This window comes from Petaurus breviceps, unplaced genomic scaffold (genome assembly GCF_028583685.1).
Source record: "Petaurus breviceps papuanus isolate PSGF00001 unplaced genomic scaffold, PetGlider_PUasm1.0 227, whole genome shotgun sequence".
Taxonomy (NCBI): Eukaryota; Metazoa; Chordata; class Mammalia; order Diprotodontia; family Petauridae; genus Petaurus; species Petaurus breviceps.
The window spans coordinates 9,877,064-9,901,966 of NW_027185896.1; the positions used below are offsets into that span (position 1 = coordinate 9,877,064).

Genomic DNA, 24,903 nt, shown 5'->3' on the forward strand with positions numbered 1-24,903 from the left:
AATGGGTGGGGGGAGGGCGAAAGGGAGGGTGGGCATGGGGGAGGGTCTCTGTACATAGAGTCACTGGCATGACAACCCCTGTTTCTTGGAAGGGCCACAGCCTAGCCATGCCATGCGGCAGCCTGTGGTCAGGGGGTATGGCCTGGCCCCCTCCCCTGTGGGGTGGATCCCTAGGGGCTGCAAGAGAGCTGTCTCTTCCTCTGTATGTGTGAGTGGGTGGGGGAGGCCTTGGCTGGCCCCAGCCCCTGCATGGATTTTTTGTGGCTTTTTTTGTCTTTTGCTGGCTTCTCCTATTTCTGTTCCTTGCTGGACACTGCTCTAGGGACACTGCCCCCCCCCCCAGTCCCTTCCCCTCTGCCCTCATGATTCCCCTAGGCCCCACAGGTCCTGTCCACTCCCAGGTCATAGCCTTTGGTGGGGAGGCTTCCCCTGAGAGCTGGTCATGTGGTGAGGCTGTGGGGTGAGGGATCAAGGTGACCCCTCTCAGCCTCTCTGGTGAGTGTATGGGTCCCTCTTTGCATATGGACAGAAAGGTTAGGGGCAGAATAAGACAGAAGGTACAAGGTACATATGACCACAGAGGGCAAGACAAGTGACCCTACTACCCTCCATGACCTCAGAAAGTAGAAAAAGAGCGGGAGTGATTTAGAAAACGTGGAACAGCAAAGTGCACACAGATGCAAAGAGAAGCTGTCCTGAATGCACTTCTGCCCTGGCCTTCTTGGAAATCTTTGCCAGGAACCTCATCCTTGCTTCTTAGTCTTAACCTTACAGATTCCTGGTAGCTTTGGAGCAGTCCTGAAAAATGCCCCAGTGGGCCAAGGGACAGAGAGAGTAATACCGGATTGGACAGCTAAATTGGGTAGAGAAGCATTAGGGATGACTTGAGCTGTGGCCTGAACCCTCATCATGGGAATGAGCAGAAAGGTTGAAGGGGGCAAAGAGGGATGGGCAGAAAAGGTGAGACCAGGAGAAGGGGCCAGGTGATACAGTCTTTGTACTATGGTCAACCTGAGCCATGCAAGGGAGCAGGGGCTGAAGTTCAGTCAGTCTTCAAAGTCCCACTTGTTCCACAGCCCAGCCCTCTTCTTTCCTCTCAGGCTGTCAACCCATTACCAAAACCTGGTAGTACCCTCAGTATATCGATTTCCTATTGTTTCTATATTTTGGGGATCTGCCTCTTCATGAGTTGATTTCTCTATCACCCATTTCACCAGTGACATGGAGGTAGAAAAACTCAGTGTTCTTCAGTCCCGTCCCGTCCCCCACTTGGGCCTGGAGGGAGGTCTAGAACACAACACCTTGCTAACCTTGCAGGGGTCCTGGAGAAATCCCAAGTTTCTTTTTCTGAAAGGTGAGAATGTGGGCTAGGTTCTGTTGGCCCCTCACTCCGGGGAGCCAAGGATCAAGGGAAGGAACTTGGCAGGTACCCCCTGTAAGAACCTGCTGCTAAGGGCAGGGGCAGCCATGCCAGCCCCCTGCCCCTATGTCCCTACCCCAGGCTGTGCCAGGCTTCTTGCCCCCTGCCTGAGGGTTTCTGCAATGGTTGTGCCCCAGCTCCCCCTGCATGCCCGTGGGTTTGATGTGGCGCTCAGAGGCCAGCAGGGCTAGACTGCGCGTCTTGCTGTAATTGGCAAATAAATGTCACCCTGCCAAAGTCTCCTGCCCACCTGCCTCAACTCTGTCCCACTGCGCCGGCCCCACCTGGGGCCTGGCCCCTGGGCTCCATTTCAGCCTTCTGGGGAAATATAATTAAACAACACTGGGCCATCCTGCTGGGCAGTGGGGTAAGGCAACAACAGTGGCCTGGGTCCCTAGTAATTCCATCCATTGCCCTGACATGGGAATTTGGTGAGTCTGTGTTGTAGAGGCCATTCAGCACCAAAGCTAGTATTAAAAAAAAAATCCTCCTTCCTCCTTTCCCAAAAGTTTCTGGGCATTAGAGATCCAACTTAGTGTAGGAAATGCTAGGCTGATGGGACAAGATGGTATGGCTAGCTAGGCTTTTCCTTACATCTTTTGACAGATGATGGGATCGGCTCAACGGACTGGTTTAGGGAGGCTCAGACAGATTTTTGACATTCTAGCTGCTTCTTGCTCTTGGTTTCTATCTGGGAGCAGCACTCCCACCTCCCCATCCCAACACCGTAAAGTCAGTTAGTCAAAAAGCATTTACTGAGTATTTACTATGGGTCAGATCCCATTTTAAGCACCAGTGATACAAAGAAAGGCAAATTCAGGTCTTGTCTTCAAGGAACCCACCTTCTTATGGTGGAGACAACATGTAAATATGTAGGTATATACAAGATCTTTGCAGAGTAGGAGGAAGGTGGTCTCAGAAGGGAAGGCCTTCTGTAAAAGGTGGGGCTTTAGCTGAGCCTTTTGAAGCTAAAAGAGGAGAATGTATAGTTCGTAGAAGCACTGAACTGGGCCTTGTTTCTATGCTGCATCCATACTTGCCATTCTCCTGTGACCTATGCCAGGAAACGCTCCATTTCACCCAGGCAGAGCCCAGATAAAGTGCCAGGCGGTATTCTTTCTCAAACAGGATCCCTGAGCTGATTTGTCTGCCTGTGTTTGTTAGGGCCCCTTTAACATCCATGAATTACAAAAACTGAGGAAAGGATATTGTTGGTTTTCAGCTTAATCTCCAGTTAGTTGCCCCTTTTTAAAGCTGATTTGGATTTCCTGGGTGCTTAAAACCCCCAGAGGGAAATTGCCACAGCAAAATTGAAACTACAACACTAACCTACATGACCTGGAAAATAATTGCCCCGATTTGGGCATTGTTTTCTTCATTAGTAAAATGAGGAAGCTGGATTAGATGATTAAGGTCTCTCCGGATTCTAAAACCGAAGACCTTTTGAATCATCAGGGATGTGTATGGAAGCTTTAGCATTTGTAATTAATAAGCATATTCTTTGTGTCATGGGACCAGCACTTCCCAGAAGCCATTCCTTCTCACTTCCCATTTTCTTCTGTATACCCAGTCCTAGCATGTTGGCCTGGTGGTTTGGGTAAGTAGAGACTACAGGTCTCTGTATCCCCGACATGACCTAGCTGTAAACCTGTTCCTTACCAGCCTAAAGAAGGAAGGGCAGGATATCCCTACTAGCTGGGATCCATGTCTGTTCTAGATGTCTTAAATCAAAGAGCCCTGCTCTGGGCACCTTGCCTCTCTGCTCTCAAGCAATTAACTAGGTTTTTCTAGGTGTTGGGATACCTGGGCTCAAGTCTTGAATACCCTGAAGAAAGGGTATTCAAGGACTTAATTCAATTAATTAAGGACTTAATTCAAGCAGCTGGTTCTTAAGAGTCACTGTGAACAAGTTGAAAATACATAAGGATAGATTCTTTTGGGGATATATAGATTTCATTCACACTTTTGGCGCTGAACCAGTCTATATTCCCCTATCTAAGGCTAAGGCAGGGTAATTTGAGAGACAGCTAGGGGGGTGGGACAGTAAAGAGAGGGGAGAATTTGCCCAAGAAAGGAGAAAGCTTTACTGGAGACTTAGGGCAAGGGGCCTGAGCTCCCTGGACATTGGTCCTATGACTTGGGACTTCTCACCTTCCTTTGTAACCTATTAAGCACCTACTGTGTGTCAGGCAGGCAGCTAGGCGGTGAAGTAGATAAGAGTGCTGAATCATCCTCCTGAGTTCAAATCTGACCTCACACACAACAAGCTTATGCTAACTAAGCGATGTAATACATAAACAGATCAGTAAAAGCAAGACGGTCATGGGGGTAGCAGCACTGGGCAAGACTCATCTTCCTAATTTGAACTCTGACCTGAGACACTTACTAGCTGTGCCACCCTTTGGGAAAGTCACTTAATCCCGTTTGCCTCAGTTTCCGAAATGAGCTGGAGAAGGACACGGCAAAGCGCTCCAGTATCTTTGCCAGGAAAACACCAGATGGGGCCATGAAGAGTCAGCTGAAACGACCGAACAGGGGGATGTCAGGAACCGGGAATGCAAACAAAGACAAAACCCGTCCGTTTCTGCCCTCAAAGAGCTCATGGTGTAACGGGGAAACCTATTTTTTTTTTAATCTTGAGAAACTCTGAGTGCCAGACCGTCGGGCTGAGACCCCGAAGGTTCCGGATATAGGAGCCCCCCCACCCCCCGGGGTGAGGGGAAGCAGAAGAACAGAGGGTGGGACCAAGGATGAATCCATTCACGTCTGCGCTAGAGAGAAGCCCAGGCGCTACCTGGGCCAGCCCCTGCACTTCGTAGATGGGGAAAAGGGCGCTCTCGGAGGGGAGGGGACTAGCCCAGGATTTTCTACCCCAGGGCCCACCCAGACCTCTTTCCTCAGGACCACACTGCTTCCCCCTTCCCCACCTCCCACACCACGGAGTTAGTGCCATTTGAAGAGCATCTCCTTCCTTTTACAGATGGGGAAACTGAGGCCCAGGTAGGGAGAGTGATTTGGCCAAGAGAGGGGAGGGGGAAGGAGGGAGGCGGGAGAAGAGTCCAACCAAGTCACTGCGTGGGAAATAGGGATCCTGCCACACTGGAGCTACGGTGTCAAAAAAGCAGCCGGGGAGAGAGGGGGGCGCAGGCGGGACACGCCTCAGCTTCCCACCCCTCTTCGGCCCCGAGTTAGCCCCGCCCCTTCCCCCTCCCTCCCTCGCGCGGGCTTCGCGCCGCGCTCGTTCAGATCTCGCGCCTCGCTCGTCTGCGTCACTTCCGATTCGCTTCCGGAAGCGACCCTGACGGAGCCAAATTTGAAGGTTGGCTACAAGCTTCTGTGGCACGGTTCCTCCTGTTCAGCTTTGGAGACCTTTGGAGATCTCTGGGGCCCCTCCCCCGCCCCTAGACCCGCTCGACTGGGTCCCAGGCCCGCTCCGGCTCTGCTGACGGGCTCCCCGTGCGGAGGCGCCGGGGGCCGGGATGCCGATCCGCGCAATCTGCATCATCTGCTCGGACTTCTTCGATCACTCTCGAGATGTGGCGGCCATCCACTGCGGGCACATCTTCCACCTGGCGTGGTGAGTGCGGGGCGGGCCGGGGGGCAGGGTCCGGAGAGCGCCCCGCCCAACTTTTTGGTTTTCCGAGAAGGGGAAACTGAGGCAAGCCACTAAGGGAAACGAAGGATTGTCCGGGGAATGAGGAGCAGAGCCGGTATCCAGATCCAGTCCTCCCGACCCTTCCTTCGGCGTAGAGATCTCTGAGAAGCAGGGAAGACACCCGGACCAAGAGTCGGGAGGGCCGGGTGCGAGACCCAGGCCTGCCCCTTCATTCAGAATCAGCATTACGCTGACGTGAAAATGAATGACTCCTGGGGGGGGGGGGAGAGGAAGCGAGGCCGGGACCCCCGAACCCCTGGTCTGTCTCCGTCTCTGGAGTCCCAGCCCTGCCTTTTGAATCGCTGCGCCGGATCCCTCGAGTGTAAAACGAGGTTACTGGGCTGGGTGACCGCTAAGGGCCTTTCTGACTCCTGCCTGTGAATTTAGGGCCTATCATCAGAGAGAGGGGTCAGCCACAGGAGGGTGGCCCCTTTTGGTTACTGAAGAATCAGGGCTCTGGCCGAAGCCACTTGTTAAAGCTGTTGCTGCTGGGTGCCCATTTGGAGCCGCAGGATAGAGAGGCAATGTGGAGGGGTGTACGTGTGTATACACGCATACACACACAATATAAACATACACACACTGGCATACATACACACATACATACATATATACGCATGCATACATTTATGTACATATGAATGTGTGTATGTGTGACACACGCAGGGGTGGGGGGAGAAGAGAGAGAATGAGAATATTTTCATATGTTGGTCTGAAAACGGTTTTTCCTCAGAAGAGCTTCCTTTGAGTTGGCTGCTGGTAGAATGACTTTGTACTGTTTGGTTATGTGAAGAGTTAGAACAGGCTCGGTTTAAAGGATTAGGCAGCAAACAGATTTAGGTTTGATTGTTCTATTTAATACTGGAGCCAGTGACAGTATTTATGTTGATGGAACTATAGGAAACATCAAATGGCAGCATAGTCATTACTAGTGAAGTCCGGGAGGACCATTTGTCTGCTGCTTAGAAGTGATGCTTATAGTTTGTCCAGTGTGCATATGGAATGGATAGCAGGCAGCAAGGTTCTTTTTTTTTTTTAAGGTTTGCACTTTTCATATTTTTTTCATTATGTCTTTATTTATTTTGCTAAATGTTTCCCAGTTACATGTAAAATAATTTTAACATTCATTTTTTAACATTTTGAGTTCCAAATTCTCTACCTCCCTCCCTCTTGCTCCTACTCCTTCATTGAGAAGGCCAACATTGAAATCAATTCTACACATGAATTTATGCAAAAGGTATTTCCACATTAGCCATGTTCAGACAGCAGGATTCTTAAGCAGTCATTATGAGGCGTGCTGATCTGGAGCAACATGAGACCAAGTGGGCAAAAAACTTTCCAAGAATGGATCTGAGAAGAGTCAAGAAAGCACAGCCCAAAGGAATGGGACCCAGCTGCTGATTACTGAGAGGAAGAGATACACTGCAGGTCATAGGCAGAGAGGAGTTGGCCCACGTAGAGCAACATTGCCCCAGGAAACAGGGCAGCTGGTCCAAGAATGGCACCTAGCTCGTATGTTCTCCTCAGCTACTGGATGGAGAGGGAGGGAGCCCACCATTTTGTACACATGAAGAGCCATGTTTTCAGAACCTGTTTCAAGACTTTGACTTGAACAAATCCTTTTAAGAGGAACCTAGCTTGTCTCAGTTATGGCTCCGTCCTGTGTAGAGCATTCCATAATTTATTAGCTGTCATTGTTTACATTACTTAAGTTATGTTTCAGTTGAGAATTTTTTACCTTATACACAATTGCTTTTTTTCACCAAAATTAAAACTAAATGTAAAGTTATAATAATAAAAATGCATAATTCAGACAGCACTTTAAAGTTTACAAAGTTTTCCCACAGTGGCTCAAGGAGGTAGAGAATAGAAATATAATGTGTTTTGTGAATGAGGAAACTGATATCCAAAGACATTAAGTGATTTGTCTGTAATTACACAGCTGTTAAGTGTCATCACTGGGATTTGAACCTAGGACCCTAAAACTCCAAAACCATTACTCTTTTCACCATACCTTACATGTTTGTTAAATTAAGCTAGGGTACTGTTAACCAGTACCAGAGACTATTGTGATTTGTAGGAGAGTGATAATGATAGGGCAATTAAAATTTCTGGTTAGCTAAAGTTTGTTCCTTTCTATGTGATTGTAGATGGCCTACAGAAACCCTCACCCATAGATTTTGTTGAGCACACACTTCATACAGACTTTTACTGAACACTGTAGTCCTGGGGCACACAGAGAAAATGGACTGTGAGAGAAATAAGGCTGTGAAATTAAAACATATCCATTTTATCAGCAAAATCATTTCTTTGTACTTTCCAGCTGCTTAACATGAAGTGAGAATGATGGCCTCAGTGTTTCTCACATCTTTCTTCTGAATTGCAAAGTGTTTGGAGCAGACACTACCTCATTCGTCATTGCAGCTTTTTTGTATGGGAGAGAGATGACAAGTATAGTTCTTCCCATTTTTCAGATTGTAGAAACTAGGGACATTAAAAAATAGAAAGGGAAAAACTGGTAGAGCTCAGATCAGAGTCCAAGTCTCCACCTGCCTATTGGGGTACATTTTGTCTCCATGTTCCAAGCTGATTTTGATTGAAGTTAGTCTTGAAGGCAGACTGGGCTATTCTCCAAGGGGTGAGAGTGTAAGACTGGGTTTTGACTTAGTGGTAGGACAGAATGTTGTAGTCTTAGAACAGAGATAGAACCTGAATTAGACTTTGTAACTGGCAGCTTGATTACTCCTTATTGTCTACAAAATGAAATCTCCACTCCTTAGCGTGGCATTCAAGGCTTCCGGAAACTTGATCCCAACCAATCTCTTGAGCTTGATTCTAATACTTACCCACTTGTGATGCAGCCAAAACAGAAAACTCACCATTCCTCAAGTAACTTTTGCTACTCTAGTGATTTGGCTCACATTGATCCCTATGCTTTGAATGTGCTGCATAGTAGCAGACTCAAAACATAATTCATCCAATTAATAAACATTTATTAAATGTTAAATGCATCCTATGTGCCAGGCATTGTGCCCTGTGCATACAAATGCAAAAGTGAGAAAGTTCCTATCCTCAGATAGCATCTATCTGAGGCATCTCCTGTCCTCAAGGGGCTTTACATTCTGCTAGGATCTCAGGAAAGGTCTCTTGAAAGTAGTAGCATTTGAGTTGAGTTTTGAAGGATCCAGGGCTTCCAGGAGACAAGAGCATTCCAGATAGGGAGATCAGCTTGTGCAGAGGAATTGAGGCAGGAGATTGAATGTCTCAGGCAAGGTCAGTTTGACTGGAATGTAGAATGAGGGAGGGAGAGAACTGTGCTAATGCAACCTAGAAAGTTAGTTGAAGTCAGCTTGTAAAGGACTTTAAATGCCAAAGAGAGGAGTTTGTATTTTAGTATAAAGACAGTGGGGAGCCACTGAAGCTTCAATTCTGATCTTCCTAAACACATCTGACCATGTGGTGCTGAAGGAATAACATGGTCAGATATGTCAGAAATACTAGTTTGACAGGTGGTGGAAGATGAGTTAGAGAGGGAAGAGGCTAAATATAGGGAGACCAATTAGGATTTTATTTTGCCTTTTTTATTTTTTTGGAGGGCAATTGAGGTTAAGTGACTTGCCCAAGGTCACATGGCTAGTTTTTTTTTGTGTTAAATGTCTGAGGTCAGATTTGAATTCATGTCCTCCTGACTCCAGGGCTGGTGCTCCATTCACTGCACCACCTAGTTGCCCCCAATTAGATTTTAAAAAATTGTCTGAGTAAGATATCACTAGGGACTAGGTTGTTTTCCTTAAACGCAGACACGAGAGGACAGAAAGAGACTGAGATATATAACCAAATTGGGAGATATAGAGAGGAAATAGAATGAAGAGATGAGTTAGCATTTGATTGGATGTAGGGAGGTGAGAGTGAAGAGTTTAAGATGACTACCAGCCCTGCAGAAATGGGGAATTTAGGAGGAAGATGGGTTTAGGGGACAAGATAATGAATTCTGTTTTAGACATGTTGAATTTTAAATTCCTATTGAATATCCAGGTGGAGAAACCAAGCAAGCAATTAGAGACATGAGCCTGAAGTTTAGGAGAATGATGAGGGCTAGATCTGTAGCCTGTCATCTGCATGAAAATTATAGCCAGTCATTGGGAGCTGTTGAGGTAACATAAAGAGAGAAGAAGAAAAAGTCCACGGCAGAGCCCAGACTTGGAATGCTCATGCAGAAGGAGCAACGTGTAGAGGATGATACATAAAAAGACTGAGAAAGAGAATCCTAACAGAAGTATCATGACAATTCAGAAGAAAATATCCAGAATGAGGAGTTAGTTAGTAGTGTAAGAGGAGCCAGAGGTGAAGGAAAAAGGACTGAGCAAGGGCTTTGGACTTGACAGAAAAGAAATCATTTGTGACCTAAGAGAGATCACTTTCTACTGAGTGGTAGGGACAGAAGGCATATTGGAAGGGTTTGAAGTAATAACAAAGATGATGACAACTAGTAGCATTTATATAGTGCTTTAAGGTTTGCACAGTATTTTAAAAATTTATCTTGTTTTATCCTCATAGCAAGCCTGGAAGGTAGGTGCTATTATTATCTCCATGTTACTGGTAAGGAAACTGAGGCAGAGATTAAATGACTTACCCAGGATCACCTAACTAGTAAGTGCCTGAGGCAGGATTTGGACTCAGGTCTTCCTGAGTTCTAGTTCATACGTTCTACCCATTGTGCCACCTAATTACTTTAGCAAGTGAGTGGGAGGTAAAAAAAGTGGAAACAGTGGAAGTTGAGGTATAGGATTTTAATTTAAAGGTCAAGTGAAGGTTTTTTAAGGATGGGGGAGATCAATATTTGAAGGAAGAACTATTGATATGAGAAGGTTGAAAATCAGAAGAAATGTAGTGTTCAAGGACACTAGCTGCTGGAGGAGAAAAGAGGGGATGGGATTAAGGGCATAAGTAAAGAGATTGGCAATACCAAAAAGGATGATTTTTTTTTTTGATGAATGAATAAATCTCCACTTGTTGAAATCCTTCCCATTTTTTTAAGGCCTTCCTTAAGTACCATCCCTTCATGAAGCTTTCCCTGATTATTATCAACCTCCCCCAAACCAAAAGCAATTTCCTCTTATTCAGTTCCTTTGTAACACTACGGGTTTTTTTTTTTCCTGCACGCTTATTGTATTCTAATTAATGTAATGGCTTTTTGTAATTGCGTCACAGGCAGCATGGTATAGCGGCTGGAACGCTGGACTTGTTCAGACAAAACTTTGAATTATGCCTTAGACAGGTGTTTTGTGTGAGCATGGGCAAGTTCTTGTAATTTTTCCGAGCCTTAATTTTTCTCTTTGTAAAGTGGAAGTGATATTTGTTTTTGTTAATTTGAAGACTTAAAAAAAAATTTTGTTTTATTTTTTCCCACTTACATGTAAAAACAATCTTTAACCTTCATTTTTTACAATTTTGAATTCCAAATTCTCTTCTATCCTCCCTCCCCCATCATCATGAAGGGCAAGCAATTTGATAAAGGTTATACATGTACAGTCATGCAAAATATATTACCATATTATTCATGTTAGAAAGAAAACACAAACAGAAGAAACAAGAAAAAATTTTAAAAACCGGTATGATTTAATCTTGAATTCTCTCAGATTCCAGCAGTTCTTTGTCTGGAGGTGGAGAGCATTTTTCATCATAGGTCCTTAAGAATCATCTTGGATCTTTATATTGCTGGAAATAGCTAAGTCATTCATAGTTGATCATTATACAATATTGCTGTTACTATGTATAATGTTCTCCTGGTTCTGCTCCTTTCACTTTGCATCAGTTCATGTAAGTCCAGGTTTTTCTGAAAGCATTCCCTTAATTATTTCTTATAACAATAATACTCCACAATCTAAACCACAACTTGTTTAGCCATTCCCCAATTGGTAGGCATCCTCTCAATTTCCAATTCTTTGCCATCACAAAAAATATTTTTGTACACATAGGTCCTTTTCCTTTTTTGTTTTTTTTTTTAATCTTTTAAACAATTGGGGTTAAGTAACTTGCTTAAGGTTACACGGCCAGTTATTTTGTGTGGGTGCCAAGGGGTGCCAAGTATCTGAGGCCGGAACTGATCCTGGGTCTCCCAGCGCCAGGCCGGAGCTCTTACTCACTGCACCTGGCCGCCCTGATATGCACAGTTTTGTAAGCCCTTTGGGCATAGTTTAAAATTACCCTCCAGAATGGTTGGATCAGTTCACAACACCACTAACAACCGTGCCTTGCAGACTTCTGAGTATAGTACTTTGCAAACTTAAAGTACTGTACATATTGAGGAGTTTTTTGTAATCCTATTTTTCATCCCTATTAAACTGTTAAGTATTATATGGTGAGAAAATCATAATATAATGAGAAAAGCACTGGATCTGGAGTCGAGAGTACATCCTAGCTGTACGATGTCCTGTTGGTTGTCTTAGTGTTCATGAGCAAATCACTTAACTACTCTGGGCCTTTTTTTTTTCTCGTCTGTAAAGGGAGGGGATTTGATTAGATGATCCCAAAGGTCCCTGCTGGTTTAGGAGTATAGGAGTTTATTTGTCTGTCCTTTTTTGAATCCTCTCAGTGTAGGTGTTTATGTAATGCCCAGTAAATGCCCAGTCTGTATTTCATGTGCTTCCCAAAGCAGTTAGTCTGGGTCTCTGAACTTTTTGCTAAGTGATATCTAAAATTGTCCATTTTGCCGTTTCTCTCTTTTTCAGCCTCATTAAATGGTTTGACACTGCTCCAAGTCGTACATGTCCACAGTGTCGGATCCAGGTAAACTACTATTTGTAGAGGTAGTATCCATAGTAGGAGTACCTTAATGAAAGATTGCCTATCCTTATTAGAGTGATTGAATGAGAAGAGCTCTTGGGGAAATATCAAGCTTGTCTGTAGCCTCTCACTGTAGCTTCTTTTGGGCATCCTCACCCTCTGTAAAGTTTGGAGGAGGCACCATCTCAACTTCTGTAAAATGCCTTTATTCATCAAGAACAGTGAGTGGCCAGTTTATTTTTCCATTATGTCAAGGGATGCCATGTGAAAACTGGTCTCTTTTCCTGATTTCCTTGAGGTCCAATGCTTTTGACTGCTTTGTTTTCATTGAATTAGCCATGGAATAGTGGGATTTTTATCATTGGGAACTGTCATTCAATTAAACATTGTCATAACTTTAGAGAACACAAAATTGTTGCCATCTGGGTTTGTTGAGGGCATGTGGGGCACTTGGAAGCTATCCATTTTAACTAGAGTGCACCTGATGTTCTGAGAGAACCCTGATCCTAATTCCTTCTTTTAGAAGAGGAGCAAAGTTCCATTTCTGGCATAATCTAAATGTTCTGAGTGTGGAAAGAGAAAGGGCTTTGCTTTATATCAGGCAGGCAGAATTCAGATCTTGATGCTCATCCCTACCCTTTTTCCTTTATACCTGCTTCTTGGTCTGAACACTGATGATGAGTCTCTTTTCCCTACTCTGTTTCCTCATTTAGGTTGGCAAAAGATCCATTATCAATAAACTGTTCTTTGACTTTGCTCAGGAAGAGGAAGCAGGCTTGGATGCAGAGACCTTAAAGGTATACAGGAGCAAATAAAGATTCACATTTGTATGTAATAATCATTTCCTGTTCTTTTTTATATATTGAAATGTTCATGTTTAATGTTTACTAAGTAAACAATGAAGTGGTTTGTTTTTTTTTAATTTAAGGTACACAAGACCATTATGCAGGGGAAATGTTCTTCAACTTTATTATTCAATAGGAACCCCATGCCATTTTGTGTCTGCCTGTGAAGAAAGGTCAGGGTTTCCATGTTGTTAGAAAAGAGAGAGCAGTAAAGTAACTGGGCTCTTGCCATTGAAGTTTGAAGCAAAAGAGAGTAATAAAGAAATAATATGGTTAGGGGGGCAGAGATGCAAGAGCAAGGTGACTATGGGATTTAGAACTGTGAAGGCCCTTCAGGCAAGTCCTTTTATAAACAAGGAAAAGGAGACCACCAAAGATATAAGTGGCAGAGTTGGGATTTGAACCCAGTGCCCCCATTTGCTCCTCAGTTTACACCTTACCTCATTCTTCTTCTTCTTCTTTTTTTTTTAAAAGCAATTGGGGTTAAGTAACTTGCTCAAGGTTACACAGTCAGGTGTTTCTGGGTGGGTGCTAAGTGTCTGAGCCCAGATTCGATCCCAGGTCATCCTGACTCAGGGGCTGGTGCTCTTACTCACTGTGCTACCTGGCCCCCCCTCATTCTTATTTTTTTTATGTGAGAGCCAGTGTGGCATAATGGAAAGAGCACTGGATTTAGAGTCATTCTGCTTATCTGCAGTCCCCATGAAATTCCTGCATAATTCCCAGCTTGAAAAACACTAATATAGTGTCCCCATTCCCTGGACACTTAATAACTGCAGTGGTGTTTAGCACTGAAAGCCACATTGCTATATTAATAAGTCTTTGTACTTGTAGATTTCTTTAACAGAAAGCTCAAAATCTTTCTTAGATGTTCTTTCAGTTTACTTGTGAAGTGACTTAATTCTACCAGCCTCATTTTGTAGCTATACAGCATATATAGTAGAAATAATTGAGCTCCTTTGCTCTTGAAGTTCCCAATGACTAGGTCTTTGGCTTTGGGCTATCGTCTTCCACAGCTGGCTCACACAGCTGAGGAGCTCCATTTGGATTCTTTCTGTTAGCTTTTTGGATGTGAGGTGGCTAGAATCACAGGGCTCCCTAAATAAAGCTGTGTTAGGACTGACAAGTAATTGCTGGGTTTTAAGGGTTAATTTTACTAGGCATTGAATTGTTCCACCTTCCTGCTGATAGCTTAGTGACACATTTGCTTCCTTTGAGCCTTGAGTTAGCTGGAGTTCAAATAATGGGACTCTCGTACCCTCTTCCGCTTCAAATCATTGTGCTCAGCCAGTACCATCACTTCCATTGTCATGGCAACAGCTCCGTTTTTAAAAGGTATAGCCCCTGTAATGACAGCAACAATGACATTTTCTAATACCTTTCTGCTTAAAAAAATATAAATTGAGAGTGGGGGAGGAAGTCAGTATCTTTGGGGCTAAAAGAATGATTTTAAGTAAAGCTTGTCCCAAAACATGAAAGGGATTAGGGTGACCTTGGGTTTTTATTTGATTCATTTGGCTGGTGTTTTTCCCTAGTTAACTGCTACAGAGTATCCTTCATTCCTCAAATATCTGCTCTACCTAAACTCACCTTTGTCTGACCAATAAGTATTTGGAGGGCTAAAGCTCATCAGGAAGTTCCAGGTAGATTCCGGGAAGCAGGGCTCTCTGTCCATCTAGGGGTTATAGAATTCCACATGAACTTAAAGCAGGATGTAAGTTAGCTAGTTTGTCTCTTTTTTAGAATGCATATTCTGAACTTTAGTTTTAGCATCTTCTACTACAGTCCCCCTCTAATACTTCCTTGTGATGTAGAGGTGACCCTAGATTTGCTAGAAGAAAACAAGCTTTGACAGAAACTGCCCAACTGGAAGGGCTTCAGGTGTGGACTTAGTAGTGAGTTCTTATATCTAAGAACCAGCTTATCTAGATTTATAGAGATGTCTTGACAGGTTTGCCACAATGTGATGTATTGTTTTTAGGCACAACAAATATTGAAGATGGTCTACTAAAACATGGAAATTTTGTATGTATTCTGCATCAGTAAAAGGAATGTCCACACTAATGAAATCTTTTTAGGTATTAAAATAAATTTTTGTATGGTAACAGTATTCTGGGGACTGGAACTAGAATGTATCCTTGTATTATCAATGGAGACTTAGCTATATCCCTTATATCCTCAGTACCTTTAGTTTTCTGTTTATCAAATAGGAAACCCCTCTTAAATTCACACAGCACTACTTAATTAGAAATAGTATGGAGAGTATTTGTGATACCCCTAGACCTTTGACCATGTTTGTTTCCTTGCAGAATGAACTGGATAAGACTAAAGCCCAGCTTTCCTTGAAAGGTGAGTTATAGAAAGTTATGCCTACTCCCTTTAGACAACTGAGAAATTTCCCAAAGAAGCACATAAACTCTACTTGGAAATGGAGGGGAGTCCCTGCATCTAGGAATTGATTCCAAGCTGGTCCTCCCCTCATGTGGCTGAGTGTATTCAGCCTGCCCAGCTCTTAAGATAGAGACAAAGGGCATGATTGAGACCATCACAGGGGGCCTGTGCAACTCTTTAGCCACTGACTGGTTGCCTCCTGGGCATTAACTGATTTGTATAGAACTGATCAGAATGTAAAGAAAAGGGGTTTAAGGCTGGGTTGTGCTGGTCACATGTGGCTATGAAATTGGGGAGATCCCTGGAACAAGAAGCAAAACCCTGGGGATTTTGGAAGATGGGCCCTGGGGGTGGCTTATCTATAGAGTGTGAATCATAAAGAACAAAATGAGTTTTGTCATTAAGCCTGAGTGCCAAAGTCCCTGGCCTAGAACATGCTAAGAAGAAGGAAACTTAAAGAGGGAGCAGAGCTAACTTGTTTACTAGTTTGAAAAGAATTTGGAAACTTCCTTTAGTTTCTTATGTGGCTAATGGTGCTTAGTAGGGAGAGCTACACTTCTTCTCATTTGAAGTAGCCTATGGAGTGGAAGCTAGTGCTCATAGCCTCTCTGGAGCAAATAGGAGCCTCTCCTAGGAAAATCAGTAGTGCAGGCACCCATTGGCTTTTCGTTTGCCCCTTAATTCCCTCACCCCTACATACCTATACACACACACACACACACACACACACACACACACGCACGCACACGTGCTCGAACACACTCACTCTCTCTTCATCTTGCAGTTAGTTGAAGGGCACAAGCAGGACACTAGGGTTAGGGATCTGTATTGTGCTGATTTGAGTGTCTCCCTCCAGTAAAAGAGAAGAAAGATTGCCAGTCCATTATTGACTCTTTGCGAGAAGTACTAGATGTGCGCAATGTTACCATAGAGTCACTGCAAAAGGCCTTGGGCGAGTCAGAAATGCTGTGTTCAACCTTCAAGGTAAGTCCTTTGGGGATCTGTGTGTTTCAAATTTATAGTTCTCATTCCTCTGCAGAAAGTAATTCTCTATGTCACTGACAGTACTTTCTGGTGGTAAAGGACATGAGACTAGGAACTCCCCGTTCTTGGGGTTCTCCCTTATCTCTGCTTTTTTTCCCCATATGTAAATTGGAGACAAATCCCTGCTCCTCTTTAGCCCCTCTAGGGTAGGTTTTATTAAACTATGACCTTAAAATTTTTTTTTAATAATTGTATTTCAGTATAATTAATTTTATTTACAATACTATACATTTCATTTTATGCATTTAAAAAGATTATTCTGAGAAGGACTCCTGTAGGCTTTACTATACTGCCCAAGGGGTTCATGACACAAGAGGTTAAGAACTCCTGCTCTAGGACTTGAGAAAGCAAATATGTAGCCTGCTTTGAGCTATCTGCCTTGTTAGATGGATAAATCAAATTATAAAATGACCCAGAGCGCAGCTAAACTCAAGCCCCTTTGGAACCTGTATAGGCCCACGAAGGCCACTGTGGCAGCCAGGTTTACATATTGACTTTGAAAAGTATGCAACAGCTCAGAAAAGCCTTTCTAGCTCCTTCCAGCCATAGGCACTTGCAAGACAAGAACTAATCGGCCAGGGTGAGCTGAGCCCTTTATGCCTGAGATAGACCCAGGCCAGCTTCAAGAAGGCAGCTGATGAGACAGGCCTCAGGAAGCCTCCCATTAGTGCTTCAGCCTTCGGCCGAGCGGCTCTCTGGAGCCAGATCAAACAGCATCCCGGGGAAGAGCAGGGGACTTTGAAGTTGAATGTGCTCAACTGACCGGGAAGATCAAAGCAAGCGTCCCCCAAACCCAAATGAATATTGTATCAGCATGGGTCTGTTGGCCTCTTTCCCTCCTCAGCCCCCCTGCCCTACCCGAGGGGGAATGAAGTGATTGATCTGAACTGGAGATTGATATTCTAGCTGCAAAAGAAGCAGCAACCCCATGTGATATGCTGTTTGAAAGGCAGCTGTCGTTCTGCAGGAGGTCAGACTGCAGGGTTTTCATTGTTTCTCAGTTCTGTTTTAGGGAGCTGGGTGAAGAAGGGAAGGAAGATTTAGGATCAGGCATCAAGATGAGTGTGGAGGTTGGGGATGAGTGTGGGGAGAAGTGAATCTCTTGAAAGGGAGGAATCTGTCGATTATATTTCTAGAAATTCCTTAGGTGAAGGGCTGACTCTCACAGTGCAGTACACTGGGAACCAACACACTCGTATGAGGGAGGATAAGTAGAGCTGCCTCCTGAGTCTGAGCAAGAGCCAAACCAAGTTTGCCTTAAGATGATAAGCACAGATTCATGGAGGATGACAGAGGCCTCTTCATCATCCTTGTCTCTCTGTACAAAGTCCTACTCTAATAAACAGTAGAGTGGAAGTGACCCTGGATTCTCAAGGGCTGTCCCAGGGAAGAGCACAAACTCAGGGGCTTGAAAGGCTTTGAGTAAGGTGCTGGCGACGAATGACATCTGCTTCTGAAGGACAGAGTACAGAGAACTCATCACCAGTGACTGTCCACTTGAGGATTCATTCTTTGGACATGACAGTCCATAAACAGGAATGTGCAGCCTCATTCTGTTTTTGCAGTGGAAAAAAAGGGGATAGAAAATACAAAGAATCACAGAGGTTTAAATGATTTATAAACATTAACTTTGTTGTCTTGGTACTCTGAATGTGAGATCCTTGTCCAGTGTCCCAGCAGACATAATAATACTGGAAGAAATGTATTCTATCAGTGTTGACATTCTTGCAGCAAGTCGAACAAGACAACAGAGGACGTTATAGTTGAATGAAAGAATTGACCACAGGTTTTCCTTAGAGAAGCAGCTAAAAGATTTCATGGATTTCATTTCATTATATATACAAAGGTAACAAGAAACATCATTTTATGGGACATTTGCTAATTGCTGCTTGTTTGCTAACATAGAGGACGAGAAAGTAGAGAAATTCTCTTTGAAATTGAAGAACTCAGTAAGCCCTTCTAAGTTAAATTGATATGTAATGTAATTCCCTAGATGCTGGGTCTCCTATGTTATTGTCATATCCATAACCTCTGATATGCCTTTATTTTTTAATTTCTTTTTTATTATAACAAATGACATTTCAATGTACAAAGAACAAAAAGGATTATATATGAACCTGCAGTTGTCTGACATACAGCTTGGATTTTTTTAAGTGAATACTAAATTTAATGTGATAATTACAAAACCGCTCTTCATGTCTGTGTTCCCTTTTGGACTTCTCTCTTGCTCTGTTCTGTGTATGTTTGTTTTTTTTTTTAAGCATTTTATTGATGCTTTTTTCCTTCATTTGTTTTCTTCAAAATTCAGGTACCATCTTCTTCATGAAACTTTTCCTGATTCCCCAGCTGCTAGAGCTTGTATTTATCTTTTATAACACTTGTACATGGTGTCTAAGCTCCTCAGGGAGCTGTTTCATCTTATGTCTTTGTATTCCCAGCACCTTGCATGGATCCTGGCATATAGTAGGAGTTTAATAAATGCTTATTGATTGATTTCTTACAGCTTGTTTGCAGATACTTCTGCCAATCTGTAGGTTACAATCATTCACAATTGACTCTGTAAAATACCCTAGTGATAGGGAGATGATGGTCTCCTTTTCAGATAGGGAAAACGTAATAGGAGAAGAAGTAACTTGACCCATTGTCATTCAGCCAGTCTAGTGCAGAATCAGAGTGGAACTTGAAATGCATGGCTTCTAGGTGCATTCCTCATGTTGAATATCATGCCTGACTTATTTTCTGAGGCCTGTAACTTGTAGAAGAAACCCATCCTGTGAGTGGTAATCTTTAGGAATCAAATCCACTTAAGCAGCGATTTGTTTTTCCTCCCAGAAACAGATTAAGTTCTTGGAGCAGCAGCAGGACGAGATCAAGAATATGAAAGAGGAGGCCTGCCGCCTGAGGAACAAAGTGAAGAACATGGAGCGGTGAGCTTGGGGCTCGAGGACCGAGTCAGTGTCACGGATGCCCTTGATTTAACACAGGCCATAACAGTGCACCCCTCCTCCTCCCAACTCTTCTCCCTTTCCTGCCTGTGAGGAGGAGAGCTAGGAAATATTTCCAACAGAAGCTTTCTCTTCTGTCCTCGCTCTCAAGAATGGCGAGGGAGCTGGTTCACATTTTTCTTTTCGTTTTCATTTTTCATAGCTCTGAGAAGGGAAGAATAGGAGAGAATAGTCCTGCTTAGTATGAGTATTAAGAACTTCATTTCAGGGGCCTTTTTTGACTTTGAAAGCCAGTGAGATTCTCCAGTATAAGCATATAATTCTACAATCCACATCGACTAAGCATTTATGATGTCCTGAGCACTATGTTAGCAGCTGGTGAGAAACAAAATTTAGATAAGATACATTCAGTACATTTCTGGGGCTTAGAGTGGTAAGGGAGTATGACCTAAACACAAATGATTATGATATAAAATAATGTATGATGAGTACTTTAACTGGACTTAAATATAATATGAGGTTGGGAGCAAGGTCATTACTTCTGTGAGGGTATGGTGATGAGGAAAGGCTTCTTAGCATCACATTAAGCTTGGTTTTAAGGGATAGGTAGGGCGAAAGAAGCATCCTAGGCATTAGTATTGATATGAATAAAGAGCAGAGGCACCAAGGGAGGAAAATAAGTGGTCTACTTGGGAGAACAAGCTGAACAATATGGAAAGGGGAATAAAATAAGATGTGACTGGAAAAGTTTAGGTTTCACATGTTAGGTTTCAGTGCCATGCTAAAGAGTTTGAATTTTGCTTGGGCAGCAGGAAGCCAATGCATGGTTTGGCCAGAAGAGTAACCTGTCAGGTCTATATAGAAGGAAAATAGTCTAGCAGGAATATGAAAGTAGCATTAGAGGGAGGAAGAGAAGAAAAGAAAGAAGACCCCCTTAGTGAATCTTTTTTTTTTTTTTTTTGCTTTTTGGAGGGCAATTGGGGTTAAGTGACTTGCCCAAGGTCACACGGCTAGTTTTGTGTTAAGTGTCTGAGGTCTGATTTGAACTCAAATCCTCCCGACTCCGGGGCTGGTGCTCTATCACTGCGCCACCTAGCCACCCCCCCTTAGTGAATCTTAAAATCTAGATACATGGTATTGTGGGCCTTCATTAGGGTGGTTGCTGTGTGAATAGTGAGTAGGGGATGGATATGAGGGAATATTGTAGATAAAATCAGCAGCATAAGATTTCTTAACCTGGGGTCCATGAACTTGTGGATGTCTTTGTTTTTTAAAATGTGTTTCTGGTAAGCAACAGATTGAAGGGTTTCATTTTTTTATCCCTTCTGTCACTTTTTTTGTTTTATTGGATTGTTTAATCCATTCACATTTAAAGTTATGAATTGGGTTTATGCTTTCCTCTGTCTCTTAAAATTGAGGGGGGTTTTTTCTTTCAAATTATGGTTTTCTCTCTCTCCTGCTGTAAACACAGTATTTATGTGCCTTCAATTATTTTACTTTTTTTTAAAGCAGCCCTGTTTCCACTGACTCCCTTCTTCCCCTAAATCCCTGCTTCTTGTTTGTTACGCTTTAGGGTTTTGTTTATTTGTTCCTTTTTCTCTCCTGCTTTTATCTATTTCTGTTTCTTCCCCCTCTTTTTTCTCTCAGTCAAGCAGGTTCCCCATCCTTCTCCCCTTCAGCTAGTGCCATTCATTAATTTTTAAATTTCATTTTTTGAGTCCTTTCCAAAAAGACTTTCTCTCACTCTCTTCATTATCCACCTTATCTTTCTGTTTACTTTAGATCCTCATTTTTCTCTGATTCATGACCCCTTTAATCATCTAGTCTCTCTCTTTTCTCAGTATTCTTTATACAATCAAAGCTTCTAAAGTATCCATTCTAGGCTCTGCTACTGCCTTGTAGTGTTTACCCCATGGAATTCTCCTTTCCGTTGTGCCTCACCCTCAGAGCAATACCAATTATTGCAGATGTCATAGAGGGCACACTACCCCATGATGGGGCCCTTCTAACACTCCCCATCCCCATCCTGCCAATTTTTCCTTCTTGTTGACCTTTTTTTATTTTTCCTACATTTACCTGGAAATCTCCTTGTGTCCATGTGCTCCCACTCCTGTAGGTGCTAGTTGCCCCCCAGGGGTCCCATCCCCTACCCCTACAGGACAAGTAGACTTTTCAGGCACCAAATACCCCAGGCCTGACCCAGTGTAAGGTCCTCATGTCCCTTCATTTCTCATGCAAGCATGTATCAGTGGAACCTTCTCCCACCTCCAGAGGCCTCCTTTTCCCCTTCTCAGTTCCCCCCCTATTCCTTACCCATTCCCTTGTAGCATCTTCTCTTTCTGAAGCCAAAGAGGTCACCTTCCTCTCATCATTAAGCCTTGATTTGACTCTGTTGCATCACTCACTCCTATCCTCCTGCTCCCCTCTTCCTTCACATACCCTTCATATGTTGTAATGTAGTCCACAAAAGAGGGCAAAGTTTCACTAGGTACTGTCTATAATGTTGTCCTCTTCACTGTTACCTCTACCAGTTTCCAACTTTACCCATGTTTACTAGCATACCTTTAGAAAGGTATCTCTTGTGTGTCTTTTTTGTTGTTTCTGTCTGTATTTATTTACTCCTGCATTTTTCTTGTTTTGGATGTTTAAGAAGAAATATCTCTTCAGTTGTTTTTTTTTTTCTAAAAATGTTTCAAATTCTTTATTATTGAACCATCCATCCTTTGTTCTATATGTCTTAGCTCAGATTTGCAGGATAGGTCACCTTGGACTGCATTCTGATCTCCCATGGTCTTTAGAACACAGTATTTCATTCCTTCCTCCTTTTTCTAGTGAGTGCAAGTCTTTCGTTATTCAAATGCCCTTTGCTTTGTATTTGAAGGTCTTTCTACTGATGGCTTGCAGAACTTGTTTCTGAATTCCGTTGTTAACCACTATGTATCTTGGAATTTGCAGCCTTAGTGTTTTTTTTTTTTTTTTATGGAGGCAGAGTATGAATTATTTCAATTGGGATTTCATTTTTCTGTGTTCGGAAGTTCTGGGCTTTTCTCTTTTATTACTTCCTTTATTGTGGTGTTGTCCTGTAAAGTTCTTCTGGGAGACCTGTGATCCTTAGGTTTTCTCTCTGTATCTTTTCTTTGAGATCCATGTTTTGCTCGCATAGTGGACATATTTTCTTTTAAATGTTTTTTGGTTTTTGCTTCTCTTTCTAGGTTATTCTTCATTTTTATGTATTTACATTCCCAATCTGTTGTTCTCTCTTTTGTTCTTCACTGAGGCTTACTATTGCAGATTCAGGTTTTTCTATTCTGCCCATTGTTTTTATAGGACATAAATTCTACTCTCATGATTCTATTTCTCTTTTAAACTGCTCAGGAACAGCATGTTGTGGTTCCATGTTCTTCTCAAATCCCACAGGGTCCTCCTGTCTCATCAAGTGTTGGATCATTTTCCTTTATTTTGCAGTATTTATTCATAGATGCCTGAACTTGTTTACTAGATCGAGAAGCCACATTTCCTTCTGTTACTGTTTTTCCTGTTGATTTATCTGTTTATGTTCAAGGTCTTTGAGACTTCTTCCTGAAATTTTTGCTACTTTCAGTCTTCACCCCCTCCCTTCTTTTCATTAACACCCATTTCCTGATCCCTTTCCCTCTGGTAGTGGTTTCCTTGGGGGAGAAATGTCTCAGCCTTCTCCCACACTGGGCAATTCAGGGTTTACCAGCCTAGATCTCTGCCCCCAGATGATTTTTGGGCAGGCTTAGTGGAGTGCTGCACCACTCCCCATATGCAAGTTCTCTTGCACTGGTGACCTGTCCCACCCCCCAGCACTGGCACTTATTTTCTTCTAAAGGGTGGGTGTCATCAAGCTGACTGCCTAGCCCCAACTAAGCTTATTCAGCCTAGAGCCAAGATCTCTGTGGCACTGGGAAGAGGGAGGTAGGACTGGGATGCAGGGGTGGGTTTTGGCGTAAGTCTGTGTTGTATCCTTGAGTCTGCTAATGCACCCTCGAATGGGAAGTGGCCAAGGGATGCTGAGTGAGCTCAGGGTCAGTGAGCATCAGTTCCTGGGTTTTGTTTTTGTTTTTAACTTTCTCTTGGATTCTGGGTATCCTAGACCATGGAAACAGCTGAAGTTGCTTTATCTTTGGTGAAGAATTTCTGTTTTGGAAAGGTTTGAAAGGTCACGGGGATCAGAGAAATTGTCTTGTCTGCCATCTTGTACTTCACATGATCCAGAAGTCTCCATGAAATTTTTTTTTGGGGGGGGGGAGTTAGGGAGAGGGGTAGCAATCAGGATTAAGTGACTTGCCCAGGGTGACACAGCTAGTAAGTGTCTGAGGCTGGATTTCAACTCCTTACTCCAGGGCTAGTATTTTGTCTACTGTGCCACCTAACTGCCCCTCCATGAACTTGTTTTAAAAATATTTTTTAATAACTGTATTTCAATATAATTGGTTTTCTTTGTAGTCCTATTCATTTTTATTAGTTTAAAAACATTCTGATGAAATAATCAGAGCTATCTGATAAGACTAAATGCTCTAACTCACTATTGATTGGACAAATGCAAATTAAAACAATTCTAAGGTACTATGTCATACCTATTAGATTGGCTAATAGGACAGAAAAGGAAAATGACAAACAGTAGAGGGGATGTGGGGAAAATGAGGCCTTAATGCAGTGTTAGTGGAATTATGAACTGATTCAACCATTCTGTAGAACAATTTGGAACTATGCCCAGAGGGCTGTAAAACCACAAATAACCTTTCACCTAGCAATACCACTACTAGTTGTATATTCCAGAAAAACATAAGAAATATATATATAAATGTATACAAAAATCCAGCTCTTTTCTGGGAGCAAAGAATTGGAAATTGAAGGGATCCTCATCAATTGGGGAATGGCTAAACAAATTGTGGTATGTGGTTGTGATGGAACACTATTGTTCTATGGGAAATGATGAGTGGGGTGCTCTCAGAAAAGCCTACAGAGACTTTCATGGGCTGATGCAAAGTGAAATGTATTGTGCACAAAAGTAACAGCAATATTGTAAGATGATCAGATGTGAATGACTTAGCTATTCTTAGCAATACAGTGATCCAAGGCAACTCCGAAGGACTTATGATAATAAAAATGTTATCCATCCCCAGAGAAAGAACTGATGGTTTCTGAATATAGATTGAAGCATACTTTTTTACTTTCTTTATTTTTCTTGAGGTGTGAGGGGGTTTTTTGGTCTGTTTTCTTTTATAGTATGACTCTTACGGAAATGTTTTGCATGGCTACATGTGTAACCTATATCAAATTACTTGCCTTCTCAGTGAGGAGCATGGGGAGGGAGGAGGGGAGAGAATTTGGAGCTCAGTTTTTAAAATGAATGTTAAAAATTGTTTTTACTTGTAACTTGGGGAAAAAATAAAATATTATATTAAAAACCATTCTGAATAGGAATCCGTAGACTTCACAAGATTGCCAGATTGGTCAGGTACACAAGCAAAGGTTAGGAATCTGTGAAAGAGCACTTACTAATTATATTTAAAATGGAGAAGAACGTACCAAAGATAAACCAAGACTTTAAACATGAGACATTTAGATAAATTTTGAGGTCACCAAGAGATATGGCTAGAAGGTAGGATCAAATTTAGAAGGAATAAGAAAGTCAGTTTTGGGCATTTAAGTTTGAGGTGTTGGTGGGATATCCGTGTCTTTTTAGACAGTTGGAGATGAGAGTCTGAAGCTTGAGAGAGAGGTCAGAGCTGGAGATAGAGATTTGGGATCTTCATTAGGGATACTAACTCAAACTATGGGAATAAATGA

At 42.8% G+C, this 24,903-nt stretch overlaps 1 protein-coding gene across 1 annotated transcript in view; it reads left to right on the plus strand.

Moving 5' to 3' along the window:
- Nucleotides 1-4,647: 4,647 nt before the first annotated feature.
- TRAIP (TRAF interacting protein) overlaps nucleotides 4,648-24,903 on the plus strand; it is a 49,184-nt gene continuing 28,928 nt past the window's right edge. Inside the window, exons 1-6 of the mRNA XM_069095706.1 lie at nucleotides 4,648-4,997; nucleotides 11,807-11,864; nucleotides 12,575-12,658; nucleotides 15,016-15,055; nucleotides 15,954-16,081; nucleotides 18,974-19,068. Of these exons, the coding sequence (XP_068951807.1) occupies nucleotides 4,900-4,997; nucleotides 11,807-11,864; nucleotides 12,575-12,658; nucleotides 15,016-15,055; nucleotides 15,954-16,081; nucleotides 18,974-19,068 (503 nt within the window). The 5' untranslated portion in view covers nucleotides 4,648-4,899. The remainder of the gene's footprint in view (nucleotides 4,998-11,806; nucleotides 11,865-12,574; nucleotides 12,659-15,015; nucleotides 15,056-15,953; nucleotides 16,082-18,973; nucleotides 19,069-24,903) is intronic.